Here is a 21,803-nt window from a genome sequence, read left to right on the forward strand (position 1 = left end):
TACTTTATCATCGGTAGAATTTCATACGTCATCAGAGTTCGGATAGCTGTTCGATTAAACCTCTGAGAGTCGATATTGGTAGGAAAACTGTGCGACCGTTAAATTTCGACTAATCCAATTCGGATATTGGGTTTACGTTCGCTTAAAAAAATCGGCAAAGAGAACAGGTAAACAAAATTCCTGTGAACGGCATCGGGATAACACACATCGGCCGAGGGACGGTTTTGCAGCGACAAAAAGAAGGATCCTCAGGAACCAAACAGCCGGACCGAAAACGGGTAGAGAGACGGGGTGGGACGGCAGGGCGACGGCATGGGAGAGAGAATCGGAGTACGGTCCCGTGTCCCCCGCGTCATGAATCATGCATTCTCATCCCCTAGGAATGAACTAGAGCGCTCTGCGGTCGCGCGATCCGTCCGACAAATAAACAATGTTATTTGTTCTCTGGGATCTCGACCCGTTCGCAACGGTCCGAAAGATTTCGTGAGGACAGGACGAAGGACGAGTGTCGAAGTTCCGCACTTTCGCAAAACGAAACGTCCACGGCAAGGGCGCCAGGCTCCCTTTCCCCGACCCCGGCTATCCTTTCAACCCGCCCTAACCCCATTTCCCTCTCATTTTCGCTCTCACTCGTTGTCCTTCGTCACCGTTTCTCATTCACTAACCTTTATTTTCCAACAATCGCGACTGTCAACTGGTTCTTGACGAAGGACCAGAATTAGATTACATTAATTCGTGCTTTTAAATATGAAATAACGTTTTATAAATTCTCATGAACGATACGTAACTCGTTTTTTATATTAAATGTTAATATTATGTTAAATGATATTGACGTGATTTTAATTCGTCTTTTCTTTGTTGCAGATGAACCGTCCTATTCAAGTGAAGCCGGCGGACAGTGAAAACCGCGGAGGTGAGAACGATCTAATCAGTATCACTAGATGTTTCTAATAACGTGAATTCTGAAACTACGAACTCGATTAAATAATCAGTATTAATAATTTTCTCCTAGTGTGCGTAGCATTAATATACTCATTACTAGAGCTTTTACTAAAATCTACAGTGATTTAAAATATTTCAAAACCGATCAAAGTTTTATCGATAGAAATAGTTATCGTGCAGTCCGCTGTTAAAAATGACAATGCCTTGGCTTATATAATAGTTTCGAAATATCTAACAAAAGCTGCGTCATCGATCAAAAACTCCAATAAAAAATAAACGATTTTAATAGCGAGGAATGAAATATTTTCATTGAATCGGAAAAAGCGTTGCCGGTAACGCACGGTAATACATGTTGACAACCCATACGTAACTTTCAATCCGTCGACCGTAAAAAAGCATGTCCCGATAAAAATTCGTTCCTACACGATACATGCATCGCGCAGGAATTACGCGTTACTCATTAATATCATGTTATTGAAAGAGGAACGGAAATGCACGATTGTGCAATTAATATTTATGAAACATACCTTTCCTGCTGAACGAAAAAAAAAGGCATATCGATCAATAAGAAATAATGGATAATCACGATTTAATTAAAAATCACTTAGAAATCACCCGTTTCCATCCTTGCATCGTTGCATTTTGAACGTACAGCGTCGTAAGGAACGCGAGGAGACCGGCGCCGCACAATCGCGTGTTCCGAATAGCTCGTCGTCCAAATATCGGTTCCCAAAATTCACGGAAACATGAACCCGAAGAACGTTGTACCGTGCAATTCGGTGAAGTTGCCGCTGGTCCTCGAAGTCGTTCGCTCAAACGGATTTGAATAGAAACGCGCAACGGGGGTAAATCGCGTAAAGGGGCGGAAAGAAGAGGAGAACGCGGAACAGCTGAGGGAAAGAGCGGCGCAAAGTATAACGGGGAGACGAAGAAAGTGGCGAGAGGACGCGACGTAGAGACACGCACGAAGAAGCGGGAAAGCGGGTTAGTGAGCGTGGCTCGACGAGCAGCAGCTAGTAGATGAGGAGGGAGGCCGGCCCTTAATTCATATGCTAATCTGGCGTAGATGCCATTGTAATCTCCGGTCGCCTGCCTCGGTGTGCCCCCACAAAGCCTCAGCTTGACGCGGATGCAGGAGAAGCGATCCAAAGCTCAACGCTGTCACTGTGTCTGCTTCTGCCTCTGTCTTCCCCGTCTTACCGCGACGCGATATATCTACGTAACGCCGCGGCGTATCCATCGTAGTCGCAGACTTCAATAACGGCGTTGCTGAACTTCGTCAACGACGATCCGTCTGCGCTCCTCGTGACGTCATCCACCGACAGCGGCACCGTTGCTTCATTCTACGCCGACTTCCAACTCCTCTCTTACATATTTGCTTCGTTCGCGTATCTATGGACGATCTCTGCGTTCTCGCGATTGTTCAATCGACGAGATAGAAACGCTTTATACACATTCGACTTTTATTTAAATTTTTCCCGAGTAGAAAAGGAATATACGGATTCACGAAACGACTGACAGCTGCAAGACGTGATCCAGTGTAAAGCCGGGGAGGATATCCTCGCCGGATATCTCGGGCCCTTCAAAACCCGGTAGCAACGGTCGAACGTCTCGCGAAAGCGCACGGAATTAAATGTACAACGGACGGAAACAGATTTGAGAAATGCGTATCTCGCGCTGAACTTGCTCGAACTCGAGGGTAGGTAGGTAGGTAGGTAGATGGAAGTAGTCGAAGTTACTCGCGAGTGGATAAGGGTAGCCGGTGTACTAGAGCAGCTAGTTGAGCAAGTAGATAAGTTTCGATCCCTCGGCGAGCCACCTTGCTTCCACCGCCATCACTCGCCGTACTATGCTCGGGCAGATAAACGTATCCCGGGATGTCGGGAGTCTCGAAGACTGCTGCCGCCTTCACTCCTGCTACTGCCCTCATTGCTGGCAACTTCGAGTTAGCCGACGTGACGCGAGACACCTCGCTGCGGAAGTGATCATCGCGGATTATGAAGGGTCCAACGTGGCTCTTCGTCGGACTTGGAAACGACGTCGTAAATAGCACGAACCCGATATAAAGTTACGTATGGGTATCTCTAATTATAGACTCGACGATTGAGGGCTTATGAAACATGCGAGAACTTCGAATGATATTTAACCACAGTGACTTACGTCATTTTTAATCTCAGTTCCTCAACGCGACGTGAATTCCGAAATCATTGAAAATTTATTAAAAAAAGAACGATGCTTTAATATTTACGTTCAGATTTTAATCATCATTGATACCAACACTACGCAATACAACTTCAGAGGTCAAAGTATTTTTAGAATTTAGCACGTGGATCAAGTTGATGCGAATTATGTAATTAAAGGCTTCGCGATTAACGTTAAAAATAACGCGTATCGATGCAGGAATTAGGGACGCCTGAATAAAAATTGCTCAACGCTGGCTTGAAAGTTTTCGTGCCAGTCCAGATCGTTTCACGCATAATTTTTGAAGACCTTTAGAAAAATAAAAGTTTCAAAATATCGGAGATACGATCGATTATAGGTGAAAATTATAATTCAAGCCTCGCTGGGTATCACCATATAAATACTATGTTATCGAGCGTTTTTCTTGCTGCTGCGTAAAAATAGCGTAACGAAAATTACAAGCACGTATAACTTATTTTTTTACACGACACGACACCAGAATAGAATGTCCATGTTAAACAATCATTTAGAAAGCCGTGTTCATCCGGAATTCAAATATCTACGGATGAATTGGTTCCTAATATTTTCTTAATCGAATCAACGGTGATAAGAAGGGAACAGCGAAAACCAATTTAAAGAACGACTCGGAATAAAGGAAACGAATGTGGAGGGAGGAGGATCAACGTGTTAGTACGAGGGAAGGAATCACGGTGTCAAACAGTATGTTCGCTTTGTTCTCCCGAAGTCCGGCGAGAAGATAATTTCCCGAGGGTTAATTCCTTCCTCGATTTCTTGGAGGCCCTCTAGACCGGGAAAAGGAAACGCGAAGGGCACGTTAACACTTAGCTCGCGCGACAAAGGTTCAATTCTCGGTCCCCACGGTGTCCTGGTACGACAATGGGAACAAACGCTCGATGAAAAGTACTCGGGACCAAAGGAGGAGAGAATTCTCTGTCAAGGAATGGCGGAAGGAAGTGTGAGAAAGTGAAAGGGGGGGGTAGAGAGAGGGGTCGTCGACGGCGCGGGGTTACACGTTGACGCGGGGATGGGCAGGGGTGGACGAAGGGGTAAGAATCCGTGGAGAATAGGGATGCAACGAGGCTGCAAGTCAGGCGAGAATCTAATTTCCCGAGACAAATCCTTAAATGTGCCCCGAAGCCTGGCTGGAAGGTGCGAGCCGGGCCAGCAGCTTGGAATGAGTTCGCGTCTAGCAGCCGCGGCGACGACGACCTTTAAACTTGGTTCGCCAATTTTGCATCTCCATAACCTCGCGAGAACGCGTCATTAAGTTCGTTCACGCGAGAAACACGATGAATCGAAAGCGCGCGTATACCGCGCCCGCGTTCTCGACTACCGTTCTCCATGGAATGTAAAATTTTGCAATAAAACATGTTACGCCCGATTGAGATTCTCTCCAGCCGGCTCGCGACCGCGTGTACTTGGAAACTCATGGATAATGGGGATACCGTCTCGCCATTGAGACGCGTTCCCTCCAGTCTCTGAATTCTTCGAGAGATCCAGCTCATAAACGAACCGGGGATTACTATGAGCGCTAAATACGTTATTTGAATTCGTGACCGTTGGTCTCCGCTCGATTCTCGAATAACGTTCTACGTCTGAATTGCGAGGATACATATAGACAACGACGAGAACAAAAAAAAAAAAAAAATACCAAAATAGTGTACTTGGGCCCAATGGCATTTCTTTGTTTCTGTTCTGTATTCCAGAGTGCATGATGGACGACGGGAGCACCAGTGCCATCTTCTGGAAGTAGGAGGCACCGGTGGCGGCTGCTGAAGGTAACTTCGACTTCCAGGAGATAGCTAGCTTCCTTCCAGTACCTCTATTCTTCTTCTCCGGAAATCGGCAGAAGGAGAAACCCTTCTATGAGAAAAAAAGAAAAGAAAAGAAACGAATTTTCCTCCTCTCATCACGCCATCACCGCTGATTCAGCCAGCACAGCTCGCCGCAAAGTTCATTTTGCTGCTCGCTAGTGTTTGACCCACGAATCCCGGCATTCCTTCACGAATCTTCCTTCCCTGTTCCTTTCCTCCGTGCCACCACCGCCGCGGCAGCGCGCCGTCCAATTTCATCGCTCGATGCACACCCGGCGTATGTCTATCTTCAAAAGAAACCGGAATCAAAATTCCGTGCACCGCGGGAGAAATATCATTTTCGGCCTTATCTCAATTTCTCTAGCTACAAATAATCCGCACGAAAGCTAATTACTTCACTTTCTACCGAACTTCTCTTTTTTTTTTTATTTATATATATATATATAATATATCAGAATGTTAAATACCAGGAAACGCGAATTTGGTGAATGCATCTTTCACTCGAGACCCCTGATCATTCCGTCACTCCCGATCCATTTTATCCGAACGAAAATGCACGGATATACAACACGGGTGACACACACTAAGGTATTATAAACAATGTTGTGCGTGCCCACATGCGTGAACCTTTATTTAGTAGCCGTAAACTTGTCGTTCGTGTTTTTTGCTCTAGCTATTGCGCACCGGTGTTACTACACTGTTAAAACCTCGTTACGGCGGTATCCGCGTGGACGCTCTTGAATCTTTCTCCCCTATCCCATATATTAAAGTAGCCATTCGTTCGACCATTGAAAAAAGGAATGCTTTAAAAATAGCCGAGATAAGTATAATTCATCTTAGAGCGTCTACCGACCGCGTCTTAAAAAGAACCTCCTTTTTTTAATCCGAAGGCCGAATTATATATATCTATATATATATATCGTGTGTCTCGTAAAATCCAGACTCCTTGATGAATTCCGTCTCCAGTTTTCACCTTATCCGTTCGTATGGGCAACCACCTTATAAGCGTATATATATACCTATATATATATTATATATACACTCTCTATACCGCTCTTTACAGCTATGACCATAAAATAGTGGCTCGCTCGTTGGATGTGTTGTCTCGTTCGTTGTCGATGTGTTTTTTATCACCTTTGTAAATATTTTCTAATTATGATGTCAGCTACGTTTATCTTATTGTATTACTTAGACATGATTCTACTTATATTGAAAACTTTTTTGCCCCTTTCATCCCTCCCGTTCTGCCGAACTCCTTATAATTATCAGAAGACTTTCATGACGCTCCTTATAATTCGCTACGTCTTTTGTCACCGTAGCCCCGGTCGATTTTGCACATCCACGATTACTTGTTATTATTGTTATCATTGTTATTATACAGGGGTACACGTACACGCGTAATACACGTTCAGTGCAGATATTTCTAAAAGACGTACGTAACTGCGTTATGTACGTACTGGATTAATTGGCTTCGAACGACGGACAGACGCGGCACATGACAGAAACGAAAATTTTTAACGAACTTGCGAAAAATACTGTTAACCATATTCACGTGGAATAACTTCAAACAAATTGCCGAACTTTGGAGCGGCGCAATTTACATGATCATCGCGTGCAACAGAATTTTGCAATGAAACGCGTAAACTGCATAAAATGCAACGTTGCCGGGGTGATGTATTATTAAAATGAGAATATTTCCGCTATATTTAAAAGTTTATCATACGCGTAACTCTCTTTCGTACGATCTATGTACGTCGTAATAAATTGCGTGTTCAAAAGTTTGGCCGTCTGTGTAATTGGTACACGTTCATGTGAAAGGTAATAAACGATCAGGCCCGGAGCTTGTTCATAAAATAACAAACGATACTGCAATTAGGTACTCTCCATTTTTCACTCTCGCGGGCAAGTTAGAAATAGCTGCAGACCGTTTGGAAGAATAATTATAAAAAAATTAAGTGGCGTGTGACCCTTTATAAGCGATCTGTTGACCTCGGCACCACGCGGAACAGTCGTTGGTGTTAACATTTAAATTGCCGGTTTTACAGGTAAATCGTTCGGGTCGACTGTCCGTTTGTTGTCACGTTAAAAGAAATTCCGTCAAATGTGAACACCACGGTAGAGTTCCGGCCGTGGTCGAGTCGCTTGTACGCCCCGTCTGGTTTTTAACACGAATCCCGTTCTCTCTCCATTTGTTTCTTCGGCTTGTGGTGTAGGACGTAGGATTGAAATTTAATGAATTATTTTCGTTCCCTCTGTTGTTATTTTATATTGAACCTTCTCTTAATTCCCGTTTTGAGATACGTTTCACCGTCACTGTTCACACGTTGTACGTGGTGTTACATATTATATCTATATCATATTACCAGTGTCAGTATTTAAAACCGAATATATTTTTCTTATCTCTGTCACTTTATATATTATATATCCGTTACGTATACCCGTATAGTGGAAGCGTATATATGTGTATACATATACAATGCAATTTGGAACCCAGTTACATGAATGTGATTCGAAAGCGCGACCCGTACTTTACATGCTACGTGTCCGTGTACATTTATATTGCATATTCACCACAGATCGTATATGTATATATTTACATACATATAAGAATCTACGTGCATAGATATACATATTGTACGTATGTGTATCTATCTGTTTATACCCTGTACCTCCCTCACCCTTAGGATGGTGGATGCTGGTGTAACCGTGTAACTTTGTCGTTTTCGGTGTTAGCCGCAACGTCTCTTCTAAATGCCTAAAAACCGCTATAAGCGAAACCGATCCCGTTCCGAGGAGCCACGAACTAACATATTTTTTTCTTTTTTTTCTCTGTTCCCTCTCTTACGACACGCGGCCGACCCGCAGACAGAAAGCTGTTCGTGGGAATGCTCAGCAAGCAACAAACAGAAGACGATGTCAGACAGTTGTTCACTGCCTTTGGCACAATAGAGGAGTGTACCATCCTCCGAGGACCCGACGGCAGTAGCAGAGGTGAGTAAGAAGTATAAATTCTCTTCGAAGTTTTAATGATCCCCGCGTAATGAAAGTCGCCGGCCTTTTGAGATTGCTAATCAGAGGAGGAATTCATTTCGCGGAACGTATAACGTTCCTGAAAATAATAATAATAATAATAATAATAACAGTTAACGACGCGTACGTTAAACGGTATATTATGATAGAGTGCACGTGACACTTCTTTATATTACGGTATACTTCTTGTTATATTTGTACCACGGCTCTTGTAATAGTTATTTGAAAATACCTGGAATTCCAATTGAAAAATAAAGGGAAGTCAAAGGTTTCCTTGTAATTTCCTCGCTCATCGTTTCATCACGGTGAAATGAATTTCGTTATTAAACCATAATGAATCACGAGAAACTCGTATCGCTTCTAAGAAGTCCTTTTTATAAACCGGAGACACTTTGTATTAAAAATAAAATTGCAAACGTAGACGAATCGATTTCGTGGAATTTATCGTGGGACGATGGAAGGAATAGTTGTAGCGGAAATAAGGCTTCGAATAAGATTTCTCGCTTGACTCCGGTAATGACGCACGACTAAATCCTGACGGGAAGGAAGAGGAAAGGTGATTCAAGCTGGATGGCATTTGAAGATTTTTTATTGCCGCCACCAACGCTGCTATGTTTATATCTGGAGTAGTTACGCCCAGGAAGGAGTGAAATTCACGGATCAGTAAAGGTTACCTTTGGGATGATGAACTGTCGAGGCAGTAGAAGGAGGAACTCGGAGGAAGCTCAGATGGGGCAAGAAAGGCAATAATTTCCGCTGGACGAGCCAGGTGAAATTTAAATATTTTCGTATAAAGATGGAAAGCTGCGAGCGAGGAGATGGCTCAAGTTTCTAGGAGGTTTAACAGCAAAGGAGGAGAAATTGTCGAGCAAAACGATTAAAGCGCAGATGTAAATAGCGGGAACGAGATATAAAAAAAAAAAAGAGAAAATCTGTGAAACGAACTAGGTTACTGGAAGATATAAAGAAAAGCGGCGAGGTCACGTGGATGAGCAGGCAACAGGCGTAAACGAAATAAATTCTCACCGGCAGGTGACGATTTTTAATAAACAATTAGATTTCGATTCGTGGCCTGCGAAATCGCTCGAAGCATTAATTTATAATCTCACTGTGTTATGTACTCCCACGCCGGCTATGCGCGGCGAAGATTTGTAATGCGAAGAGAGAACTTCGTCGAAGTTGTTCAGCGAACAACGCTTGAATGTTCCTTCAAATGTTCTACGACACGGTACTTTGCTTTACGAAGACCAATCTCCTGCTCATCTATTCCTGCTTCCCTATTCATACCGAATCTCTCCCTTTCCGCTCTGCTCTTTCTTCTATCTACGACCGTAGTTCCTGTCGTCGACAAGTCAGTTTGGTTCTTTGTTGAAAAAGAGGAGACCTTTTGACGGAGACGTGCTTTTCAAACTCTTTAATTAAGATCGTATAAATGTGATACATATCATCATGATTTTCGCGATTAATCGACAGTCAGATTGATCAATGGCTTACAAGAATTACTAATAATTTAAGAAAAAAAAAATTCGGATTAATTTACATGATCGTCTTCTCCTCTGCTCGTGAAGATTGTCACTCAATTAAAATACAAGATAATGGAGCGTACGGCTTAAGTAACGAAACGAATTTACGTTAATAGACGTAATTGCAGTTATCCTTAAGCGGGTGTAATCAAGTTTCGAAGCGGAGGATATGTTCCCTACAGAAAGGCACTGATCGCTTATTCCGTACAACTCTACCGTTACATCCCTCATCCTGGTTCCCGTCCTGGTCCTGACTGAAACTTTCCGAACACGCTTCATCACCGGTCGCCTGGGCTCGCTCGAGTTTCATAACTAGCTAATCCGTGACGTAATAGAGAGATCAAGAAGGTCTCTCCTATACGACTTCATCTGTATATCGCTTTACGCAGAAATTGTACAGCGTTCTAATTATAAGCGAGCCTTATCGTAATAACCGTCACCGCAGAACGCAGGACTAAGATAATGAAATGTTCGCTAGTCCCTACATAGCTTCTCATCTCAATTAAGGATATTAGTAAATTGGAAAAAAAACTAATTAGTCATTAGAACGCCGAGTCGAAGGAAAAAACTGCTTGCGAGTGCTTCGAAGTGACAAATATCGTTCCGTCTCTTAGATTTTCTCAGACAACATCCCGGGAATTACAATCTTCTTGAATGTTATTGGCAGTCCTCTCATTGTTCTCGAATAACTTCCCTTATCGGATGATACTGCCTAGATTGGTAGTTCGAAAGGTAGCAAAAGACTTCTCAGTAACGAGGAGTTTAAGAAGGGAACTCGGTTCGACGACTTTATGGAAAGACACGGACGCGGACGCCGACGACAACGACGGGCCGGGACGGGACGGTTGTCTTCGTCATCGTTCCGGGAGCGCTCGGCATTCCTCCGATGCCATAGTAACGACAGACTCTTCGTCCAATTATTTTTCCCTCGCTTCGAAACATTTCAACACCACTTCAGCGAACGAACTCGTTCTATTTTCTCGTTTCCGTGCCAACGTTTCCGCGCCTCGTTCCCTGTCTTCCATCGCTCCCTCTTCCTTCCGTCTCCTTCCAATTCCCCTCGGCTCCTTCGTTCCTTTTTTTCGGCGTACACGGATCCCGGATCGGGGCGGGGGTGGCGGCATCCCTTGACACGGGCCTCGAGCTCGCATTATTTCAATTGTACGAGCAGCAATAATTCACGGCGATAAGAAGATTATAAAATGTTTATGAATAATGGAACGAGATACTATTTGAATCGGGTCCAAGGGTGGTTCTCGTCTGCGGGCGTGGGAGGGTTCCACGGTTAGATCTGCACTGTTGCTACCAACGGACTAAGGCCAATAATACCGCGTAGAGTCGTCGTTGAAGCGGGAGGTGAACTCCCACGACTCACTGTACACATTCATTCGCCGCGTGGCGCGGTCTATTGTTAACATTAAACGAATATTCGTGCGCCGGAACAATTTCGCGTATTAAACCTGTAATAACATCGCGTGACCCCGCATTTCCTGATCCTCTTTTCGTTGCGAAGATACTTCAACCCCGCAATTCATACCTAGCCCTTCGACTATCGGTATTGTATCATCTCGAAATAGACGTTCCCTCGGGAGCGTGCGAATAAGATCCTCCGTATGCTTCAATTAATCAATTGTTAATAATTATTATAATAATCGAATGAAATATTTCCGTGTAACGATCGAATCTTAGTTATTCTTATTCAACTGTCGATCGTGTGAGGTCAATAGATCAGTATGATCCCCACTAACGACACCACTGACAGAAACTATGATGAATCAATAATTCCCTCGATCTAGCATTTTATGAGGGAATATTAAACGGCCGATAGTTATCGGTGATTAATCGTTCTGCTGTCACGTGCACTGCGTGGTTTCGTTCCATTAGCCGAATGCGTCGTGCCCCAACACGCATAACCAATTTATAATTTTTTCCTTCGACGAAAGTAATTTTTATTTGCCGAAGATTACATTAGCTCAGCTACGAAGTGATTACAACGAAACAAGTGTGGCTGTTTCATTAAGAACGAAGTCGTAAGATAACGTGAAATCTGATGGGACAATCTTCTCTCGCAACGAGAACTCCATAAATTGACATGGACTATTGAACGGTCGATCGGGAAACGATATTAACGAGAAAATCCACGGTGGCGGCGCGTAACCTTAATTTGTCAAATTGGCATAAGCGTAACGCGGCGGAAGAGCGAAAGACAGATACCTGGGCGATATTTCAAACGCCACGAAGAGGACACTAAATCAAAACGATGCCACGAGATCGGCGGAAATCCAGACGCGGTAGCTTCAATGCAGACGCGCGGAGACCGAACGGTAAATCACGGGCAGCCTCGTCGAGTGGCTGTCGGAGAGTCCCGGTGCCAGCGAGCGTCGGCCACTCTCTCTCCCTCTCTCTCTCTCTCTCTCTCTTCCTCTCTCCCGTCGTCGTACGAAGCATTTATTAATCGCTCAGCTCCTAAATCCCGGTGGCGCAGCTGGGCTCGAAATGTTTGTACGTATTGCAAAGTAAAACGCGCTAGAGGGGACCCGGTCTCCTCCTCTGGGAGAGGATTAGGTCGGACATATTGAGAGCTTCCACCCGAAAGCACCCTCCTTCTCGAGTTCTACCAGCCCTCGTCGGAAGGAGAGTGCAACCTGAACACCGCCACCACCGGTCCGAGTCGCTTATACAAGGAAAATTGTGGCTTTACAAGCGTAAACGCGCCACTATACGCGCCCGTCGCTTCGAACACTTCGCATAATTGTACATCTGTTATGATAACGTTCTATTAACGATAGGCACTGTCCGGTTCAGTCCCCTTCCGGCTTTCGTATTTGTACCTCGCATCGGACGTTCATCCAGATAGCGTGCTGCTCGAAATTACTTTCGTTTGTTCCTGATGAGTCGCAGATACCGTGTGTGTATGGTAGATTACTGATCACTCCGAAGTGTATAATTATTGCATTAGAAACATGCGTCTTGTCGTAGATCATCCGATACTTGATAATACATATTGCAGCAACACGAAACGTGTTTCGTGAGATAATAGATTCTACATAAAAATGAGAATGAAATATATAAATGACATAGTGTCCTGTGTAATCGGATGTATGATATGAATTGAATGACTTTCTGTCTGAACTTGAATATTCACCGGAATTCATTTGACCTGAAACAGGAGGAAGAATGGGGAAAAAGCTGACAAACGAATTCGTTCGTGGCTTAAACGAATTGTGTCAGTCGCTCGCGTCGTTGATTAAATAAATTTCTGCTTATTACGTTATTGAATTTAAGCGGAATTAAATTTCACGTGAAACAAGATAAAAAGGTGGGGACGGACGGGGTAATTAAAATTGTCTTTGATTTAATCGCAAGTTTTTAATCACTTCGCCGATCCATAATAATTCTGTCCGCGATTCAGCATTAGCATTTTGAAAGTTACGGGAAACTTTTTAAGTGGAAGAAGATATTTGAAATTGGAGTTGGTTCTCTTCGACTGTTTGCAGTCCTAATGAGATTGAGACTCGTCGAAGCCCCGTTCCGCGATAACGCTTCCATTTTTTATTTTCATTCAATTTCATGCCGTGGCTAATTGTGATACGAAACAAATCGTTGTTTCGCAGCATAATCACACATCGCTTAATATCAATCAGCTTAGCCAGAACCGCACGTTTTATTTCGGTATCAGGGATCGTACGTTTAACGGTTATCAAACAGTATCGCCGTTCAAGTCACGCGAGACGTGCGAAATCTGATAAAAATCCGAGCCACGTCATCGAACCGCTCCCGACGCGACGACGGCGGACCTATTAAGATTGAATAGGGTTAAAACCACCGAGGGAGGACACCGATGGTCCAAATGATATCAACTTTATTTGGCACCTTGTCACGTTTTCGCGTGGGTGGACAATAATGCCGTATCAGAAATCTCCCATGAATCACCGTTGTCCTACATTGATTACGATAGTATACAACGTTTCCATTTAAAATCACTGGAATGGTGCCTGCAAACTCCATTGCACGTCAAACATTTTAATATAAATCAGTATTAATTTCCATACGCTCCCTCAATATGATTTTCCGTCGACGACACGACGCGGCGTCTGCCGAATAGTCTAAATCTTCTTTATAGCGTCGAAAGTAGAATTCTTTCGCTTAGCTAGGCTCGCAAGACGGCTATTGTGGCCAATAAGATTTAGCGTTCTCGCATTAATACGATTTACCGTTCTCGAGAGCGAACAGCGAGGGGATGAACTGAATGGATACGCGTGGTCCAACGAGTAGGTATCCGACCTATTCCGTTCGAAGTTTCGTCAATATTCGCAAGATTCTCGCTCGATGTCACCCTCTAGGGGGGATTAACGAATGAAAAGAGATACGATGAAGAAGAAGTTATAGTATAGGTACCCTAGTTCCCTTCCGCGCAGCAGCTTTCACCCGTCAACCGTAAATACATTATATTGCCCATAAACCTTTACAATCGTGCATTACCCGTGCCGATTCAATATGCCCATCCTGGATCGTTCAACTCCTTTCCATTATCAACTAACCAACATCGCTCGATGTGACTACAATACTTTTCAACTATCTTTTTCTTTATTCATATTATATATCAAAAGCTACAGACTGTTGTACGATTTTCTCCCGTATTTAGTTCTGCTCTCATTTTATCTGAAAGAAAAACGTACAAGTACAAAATTGGAAGGAGCTGTTTACTTTAACTAGAAAGCTCGAGCAGAAGCTGTTCTGCTTCTGCAAGAGTCTAAGCATCCTGGATAATATTCGAAAACATGGACGAGAAGGATCATAACGGCGAGTTCCTCCGGCGCGGCGATAGTAATAATGCTTATAATGTAACTGCCGAGGCAACGTGGTTGCACCGGAGTCTAACAACTCATTAAGCCGGAAACGACATTTCCGTGACTTTAGGACACAAATGTTACAAGCACTTGTCCAAACGACGTACCGGCAAAATTTAATAATCCATTGCTGCCGCATCCTCCGTCCGCGTAGTCTGCCCGTTAGCGTTCCGACGATGACCGCGAACCGGTCGTAATCAAGAATTTTGCGAAACGACGTGGAAACGTGAACAGCAGTCCAACAATCTTTTTTATTAAGCCGTATCAATGATCAAATTATTTCGTTTATGTATTTCTTTCAGAACTTTTATTGTCTCACAATGATTCACACGTACATAAATAATGTTCAGATTTGATAGATTTTGAAAACCTGAGTAGGCTACTTGACAACGTTCTACAAATGCTTTAAACTCTTTTCTCGCGTACTCCCACGCCGGCATTGAAGTCACCCGCGGTTATACGAGCTCTCTTGGAGACCCTCGCGACTCGGCTAAGAAAACTCATAACGTCGGCAGCATTAGAAATTTAACAATCCGTCGTAGGTACTTTGATAACACACGATGGCTGATAGATGCCGTATACCCGACGGAAACCGCGTCATAAACATAACGCGATGTTTTACGAAGAGTTTTACCACTCGAAGGCCTCTCTCTTCGTTTCCATATCCACCCGCGTCCATGAATGTCTCGTTATAACGGATTCACGAGCCTCTTAATACCTATCCTATGTTTATTGCGTAATGAAAAAAACCACTGGCTTTTCACGCGTTAAACGATGTAGTGTCCCGCGTTGACTGCACTCCCGGTGTCATAACCGCTTGCGCGAAACTGCGTAGGTGGCTACCTTAGTTCTCATTTTCGTACACCGCACCGCGTCGAATGAAATAAAACGAGTTACGATAGTTTTAAGCTAACTGAAATACAACTCGCAATATAATTATAATGATAAGCTCATCGTTCTTTTTATGACGCAGGCATGAAAAAGCAGGTGCATTATTTTTTTTTTTTTTTTTTTTAATTGAAATCTTGTAACGCGTCAAGTATAGAAATTTATTAAAATGAAACGCAGCTTCTGTTTATAATCAGAATGGAAGAAAATAAAAGGACTTGTCGGATGTGATTGAATAATATAATTGCGCCTCGTTCCGTCACGTTCGTCGTTTAATTTCTCGTCGCAGAGTAAACGAACGATCGCGAAATTGATCATCGTTTCTGATTACCTGTAACCAACACCGACGTCGCTCGCGTATCCATATTCATCATACCCGTGTTCGTATATTTTCAACGGTCAGCGCGCAAAACGCGGGATGATATTGGCTCATCGGAAAGAAAATTCATGATCGAACCGATCCGTGGGTAATCCACGGCATCTGGGATTTCCAAAATGAAAATAGAAGAAACCGATCGGAGAATGATTGTACATTTTGTTAATAAAAGATTACGTCGCTGCGGATGTATTCTCTACCTCTGGTGATCTGAACGCGAACGGCCGGAAGCCGGAAGAATCGCAAATAAAAACACATGTCAGCGTTCGGTGAAACGTTAATGCGACAGTCGTTAATCTGCGGAAGTCCGAAAAGCTTACGCGGAAGTCGATTCGGTTTGCGGCTAGACGGCCGGAATACCTATCGGTAGTTGCAGAAAGGCAAGTTTCACGTGCAAACGCAATAGCCCCGATTGTCCAGCGTCAACATAAACGCTAAATGTTCGACCACGGCGGACGGAGGTCCGGGTCGTAGCATGGACACGAAGCAACCAGTAATCGGCACCGCAACGTAGCGGCAAAATAGAGAGGGACTCCAGGTAAAAGCGACGGCGATGCGATCAAACAGACGGAATTACTAGGTACAAGTCGTAGGACGCGGATGATTGGATTGCGTCCCGCGAAAGAGACGGCGGAGAGAGGTTTTGGGTAGCTGGCTACGGATAAAGAGAGTCAGAATTGTGGGAGGGCGTCGGGAGGGTGGGAATGGCAGGTAGAGCGACAACCGACCGACCAGCCGTCGTCGAGGTTTGTATGCGCCCGTGTCACACACGTTCGTGCACGCGCGCGCGCGCGCGGTCTCTGGCGTACACGTGCCCGTGCGTGCGTTCGAACGACGGAACGATGGTCGCGCGCGCGCGCGCACGCGTTTCGTAAATGCACCGTAATCCGCCTACCCGAGTACATTTGCGGCGTTGGTACCGCCCATCGAACTGTCGAATTTTCGTTTCCTCTGTAAAGCTCACTGTTTGCCGCACGAACGGGAAAGCAGTCGCCGGATGCACACGCACGCGTGTCTCTATACACGCGGCGAGTGAGCGGTACACGGAGAGAAAGAGACACAGGTGTGCAGCCAAAATTTCGCCGTTGGCAAATCCTGCAAACGGTTTTAGCTTGTACTTGAACCTCTTTTTGTCCACCGAGGACGAGCGCGCGAAGAGAAGAATGGCGACAAACGAAAAATGAATCTATGACGCACGGGCCTCGCCCTCGGTTCTCTTTGATTCGCGTCTTCCTACGTTAATCGTACATATTCGTCATAAATAAATCAAGAAAAGCATCCATTCGCGAAACTGTCGGGAACGAGGGGGAGTCACTAAGGGTGGCGAGGAGTCCGATATTATACAATTTGATGCGTCATAAGCTCAAACACGAGCGCGGCTCGACGTACGTTTATATACGCGTGCGAGTATTTGTGCGCACGTTCGTATGCACGTGAAGCGACGTGCGGAGGAAGATATAACGCGCGTGGACATGTAGCGAAGCTCGATCCCATAAGCCTCGGGGGCGTCACAATAATTATAAAACTACGGCCAGCAATCGTTCGAACACGCTCGGATCGCGGGTCAGCCTCGAAACTGCTGCCCTGGAGGTTTGCAATTCACCCTCGATTTAAATCCAACCCCGACTTCTCTCTTGATCTCCCTACCCTCTCTCTCTCTCTCTCCCTTCGTTCCAGCTTCATCTCCCATCCATTCCTAGCTACCAAAGCTATATGTGCCTTTCGTTTTTCCTCGTCTCTCCATCTGTACTCTCGCACCTATTTGTTCTCTCTCCCCCTCGTCTTTCTCTCCTTTGGACATAATCTCGCTAGCGTGCTCCGTGCGTGGCAGTCATCGTTCCATCCCGATTCACAATGAGATAACAGCCCACGCCCAACCGAAAGTCGACCAGACTCGACGAGCTGGCCTGGAAAAAGTTTCAATCATTATTTTTAAACTTCATTCGTCCGACGCGGATTAGCCCAACTTTCCCGATTTCAACGCCCACTACGTGTTCGATGCCAAAGCGAAGGCACAACTACTACCTTCCCGTTTTATTTAGTTAACGAATAATGGGAACCGAATAATGTTCCGTCGACGTGCAACAAACAGAGTAAAGACTGTAACACTGTAACTAACCTTTCGTTAATTAAATTACGAGTAATGTAAATCCACGTGAAACTCGAGATTTCAATTCGCATCTGCTAGCTGTTGCCGGTTTTTGCTCATCTCCTCGTTGGGAGACGGGCACGTAGCATCGAATCGTATTCCGTTCTGGTTCGGAAATGAATTTAACGGGTTATGATCGCATTATTTTTCAAGCCTGACCTTATCCGGGATCTTAGGTAGGAAAGAGGATATTAAAGGTCGCGAATGCTCGTAAAACGCGGAAAACGACGGAAGGGTTTTGCGGGCGGAATTGCCGTGGCCGGGCACGCACGCACACGCTGAAAATCCAACGGCCGTGATTGCACGGTAATTCTATTAGGCGGCCGTACGCTTTACGTGTCCAGGGGTTCCGGGGCCGCGCCGGAAATTGTGTTTTTAATTCTGCCCGCTAAATCAGCCGGGGCTAAACAAGTATTAACATTCCTGCGCGGTCGGTTACGAGCGGTACGCGCCACTCGAGAGGCGCGGGGATAAAGAAAAAAAGAAGGCGGAGGACGAGGACGAGGAGGACCGGGGGACGAAAAGTGATAACCGGAACGGGAAACGTAAGGGTAACGGGCGTCGAGCGTAGACAAAGCCGAAACGAGGCAATCTGCTCTCACCGCGTCCGTGTGCAAAAAGTATTCCGACGCTGGGTGTGCGCGTTCCGCGTTCCCTGCTTGGCGAAAGTCAAAACGTAATACGATTAACGGACATTAAATTGAAATACCCCTTCTGGGAATTCGTGGCTTCTCGTGTCGGCAATTCGCAGCGATGTTTTCTGCTGTTCTGCTTTTTTCGCTCGACCGTCTGGCGCACGGCCGACCGTCTCTGTCTGTCTCTCTTGTCTCCGACACGTACCTGAATGTTACGCGCTAGAGGGAAAAATCGCATTTTCTCTCTGACATTGTCGAAAGGGCAGACTTCGCGTTGGGGAGACAGGTCGGAACGTTGGTACGTTGGTGAATTTGATTTGTCTGTCGGACGAGTAGACGCTCTCGCCGTAATATCGAGCGACATACGCGCCGAAGATATTTAAATAAAACAATGTACGTGCTGCAAATGTGCGACGGGGGACGGCCGGATGATCGAAAGGGGGGGGGCCGAACGTAACGAGAAAACAGCGTGGAGATTACGCGTTTGGCCCGATATCAAGAAAAATAGTTTAATCTACTTACTTCTTCGCCTGGCGGTGTTAGCTCAGTGTCATGGAATAACGTGTAAACGTTGAAAAATTACCATGAAAGCGCGGGTTCCGGGAACCGGGCGAATACCTGCCTACCGTGAATTATATTTTTCGCTACCTCGGCGATACGTGCGTATTCATTTTGAAAAACTATCCTCGAGATAAAAAATAAAAGAAACCGGGAATGTTTGCCTTGTGTTTCAGTTAATATCGCGAGATAAAACACCGTACTTTCTCTCGTCCGTCGACAGCCGAGCGAAGTATCGTTAAAACATCGAAATATTTTATTTCATACGCGCGCCCGGCCGTCTATTAATCCCGGCCGTAGCAGAGGGTCGACGATTTTATCCAAATATTGGACTTGAACCGGTAATCCGTTTAATGGATATTTGGCTGGTAAAACGTAGGTCGTATAGGATATGAACGTCGAAATGCAGAGCAATAAACGGGCCTCCTGAGTAAAGATTAAATCGGAATACCGGTCGAGAACGTGCTTGCCATTGATATACACAGGATTCACGAATCCGGTTCCAAATCGTGGATATTAAATCGACAGGTACGCGCTCCGTCCTACACGCGGTACCTACTTCCCGTCGGGACGAAATTATATTTATGTCCGATGACCAACAGCTTCGATTTTCGTTTCTTCATTGAGAATGATCGGATCGTAACGACCAGCGAGCCTCGCGTTTCGCCGTCGCATCGTACGGTGATACCGCGCGTGTTATTACGTGTTTAAGGGATTTATCGTTTATCGAAATCGCCGAATACGTTGCCTTGATCAGGATCGAGGTTATTTCGCGTTATAAACGGAAGACTCTATCCGGGAAACGTAGGAAGGGCGGGCGGGTAGATAGGCCACTACGTGACGCGGACACGAATCGCGACATTAATACTAAGCGCTCCTTTATTTTCTTTTACGCTCCGGCCAGGACGAGGCGACTGCCTCGACGAATTTTAACGAGGATCTCGTCTACATCCTTGTGAAAATTTCTATTCCGCCCTCCCCCCCTGACCCTCTACCAGCGCTCTATACGTACACAGAGTTTCAGACCGTTCCACGTTCCTCTGCGCTTGTTGTGCGACTTTACAGCTCGCGTTTTCCCCTGATTTCCGTGCACGATTTACACTCCGTCGATGCAGCTCATGGCGATGCAGAATTTTATGACAGCTTCGTGTCCTCTCTATATTCGAATAGCTCCGCTCTCTCTACGCGCCACCGCCCCTCGAACTGATCACGTTTTTGTAGAGTGTACGCTATCGCGTAGGATATTGAGAGACGTGGATAACCCAGCCGTTAGTGACTGGCCGTTAAAGTCTGCTGTCGAATCGGTCCGACAGTTGGCGTGTAATGCGAAATGGATTATGAAAAATTTCAGTCCCCGTCGTTTGATAAAAAAAATCATTTTTAACAAAGTCAACTTTCACATAATTACTTGGCCCAAATATAAAAGTCTTTATTTCCTTTGCTTGAAAAAGAAAAATGTTTTCTCGCGAAACTGAAATTTTTAGCTTTTAATATTGCGGAGAATGAATCCTATGAAAAGTGTATCTATATAGCACGGTCAGTAATAGTGTTTGCCGTCGTGACGTCGCAGCTCCGGGAAATTCTAGCTCCTATTCAATCCGGTCTTCGCCCCGAAATACGGAGAGACCGTCATTTTTCGGGGGCAATGACACGTTCCCCGCTGATGAAAGTATGTATAGGGCGCGGACACTGCGAGGGAACGAGGACCACCGAAAGGAAAATCAATGTTGCCGATGAGCTTTGAGCGTAGCAGCCTGCCACAGTATCGCCACGCTGCTGCGTCGCGTCGGGGGTGACTTGTATTAGCGTGAATTCCGTGCCACGTAAGCGCGAACTATACGCCAGGGAAACGTGAATCATATGTATCTACTAAAGTATGCCCCAGATACCGTCGCATTGTCCCTGAGATATTTTCGTATCTCAAATGAGTTATTTAGACGAACGCTCGTGGATAAAACTTTAAAGCATTTAAGATACGATTTCAGAGACGTACGTTGCTTAATGTTTTTACGTTTGATATTTTTGAAATTAAATTCGAATCTCAATTATTATTTATGAAAATCGATAGCCACTGTAGTTCGAAGAGAATGAAAATGCGAGTAAGTAGAAATAGATTAGCGAATGTCAATACAAAAAGGAAGCCAGGATCTAACAGGAGGGGCGGAACGGCGTAGCGATTCTCTTTTAATGTATTTACAGAAGAAACGAGTCGGTCGTAGGGAAAGAAAGCCACCGTCTTTTCCACATCCGTTTGCGAGGGCGCGACTGTGAAACGTTGGGGGTGTTCGAACCCTCCTTTCTTTGGGAGCTAACCCTAAATGGCAGCTCGCCAAGTGTGCTAACACCCTCTTCTGCACATGCATGCGCCCTCTTCCGTCCTCCTCCGTCCCTCTTGAACCGGCCGCCCACCCTTTTGCGACACGCACGCCCGTGTCCCATTCAATGCCCCGGCTACACGCACTGTACACGTGGCTTTGCACACAATGCTCGCAAACACTTTGCATTCGTAAACATGCGTAAACAACAACGACGGTTTCACACCTAAGGTACAAACCACCCGGAAACTGTACGCTCGAGCGCGACGCGGCCTGCCATTATGGGTAGCGGTTTGCTTTCGGATTAACCCCGCGTAACTTGCTGTTCAGAATCAGTTAAAGCTTGAACAAAAGCTCTATCATGTGTAATTCTGTTTCGAATTTAAGGGTGTATAGGCTATATACTTAAACAATGTCAGCATGTTGAATTTGTTATTATAGATTCCTATTACTATTAAAAAGCTACCTGCAAAATTTTAAATCAATTCATGGGTTTTTTGTGAAAAATTATAGTGATTTAA

The 21,803-nt window shown here is 45.0% G+C and overlaps 1 protein-coding gene across 19 annotated transcripts in view; it reads left to right on the forward strand.

The window, feature by feature from the left end:
- The window catches only part of bru3 (CUGBP Elav-like family member bruno 3), a 547,126-nt gene that overhangs the window by 488,496 nt on the left and 36,827 nt on the right, over window positions 1-21,803 (forward strand). For 12 of the 19 annotated variants that reach the window (XM_018027376.2, XM_026814953.1, XM_018027378.2 and 9 more), the window contains 2 exons: window positions 865-913; window positions 7,824-7,949. In XM_018027376.2, coding sequence (XP_017882865.1) covers window positions 865-913; window positions 7,824-7,949 — 175 coding nt within the window. The other 7 variants (XM_026814955.1, XM_018027382.2, XM_018027384.2 and 4 more) reach the window with 3 other exon arrangements.

This window comes from Ceratina calcarata, unplaced genomic scaffold (assembly GCF_001652005.2).
Source record: "Ceratina calcarata isolate Rehan_Ccalc_2016 unplaced genomic scaffold, ASM165200v1 scaffold422.2, whole genome shotgun sequence".
Classification (NCBI taxonomy): Eukaryota; Metazoa; Arthropoda; class Insecta; order Hymenoptera; family Apidae; genus Ceratina; species Ceratina calcarata.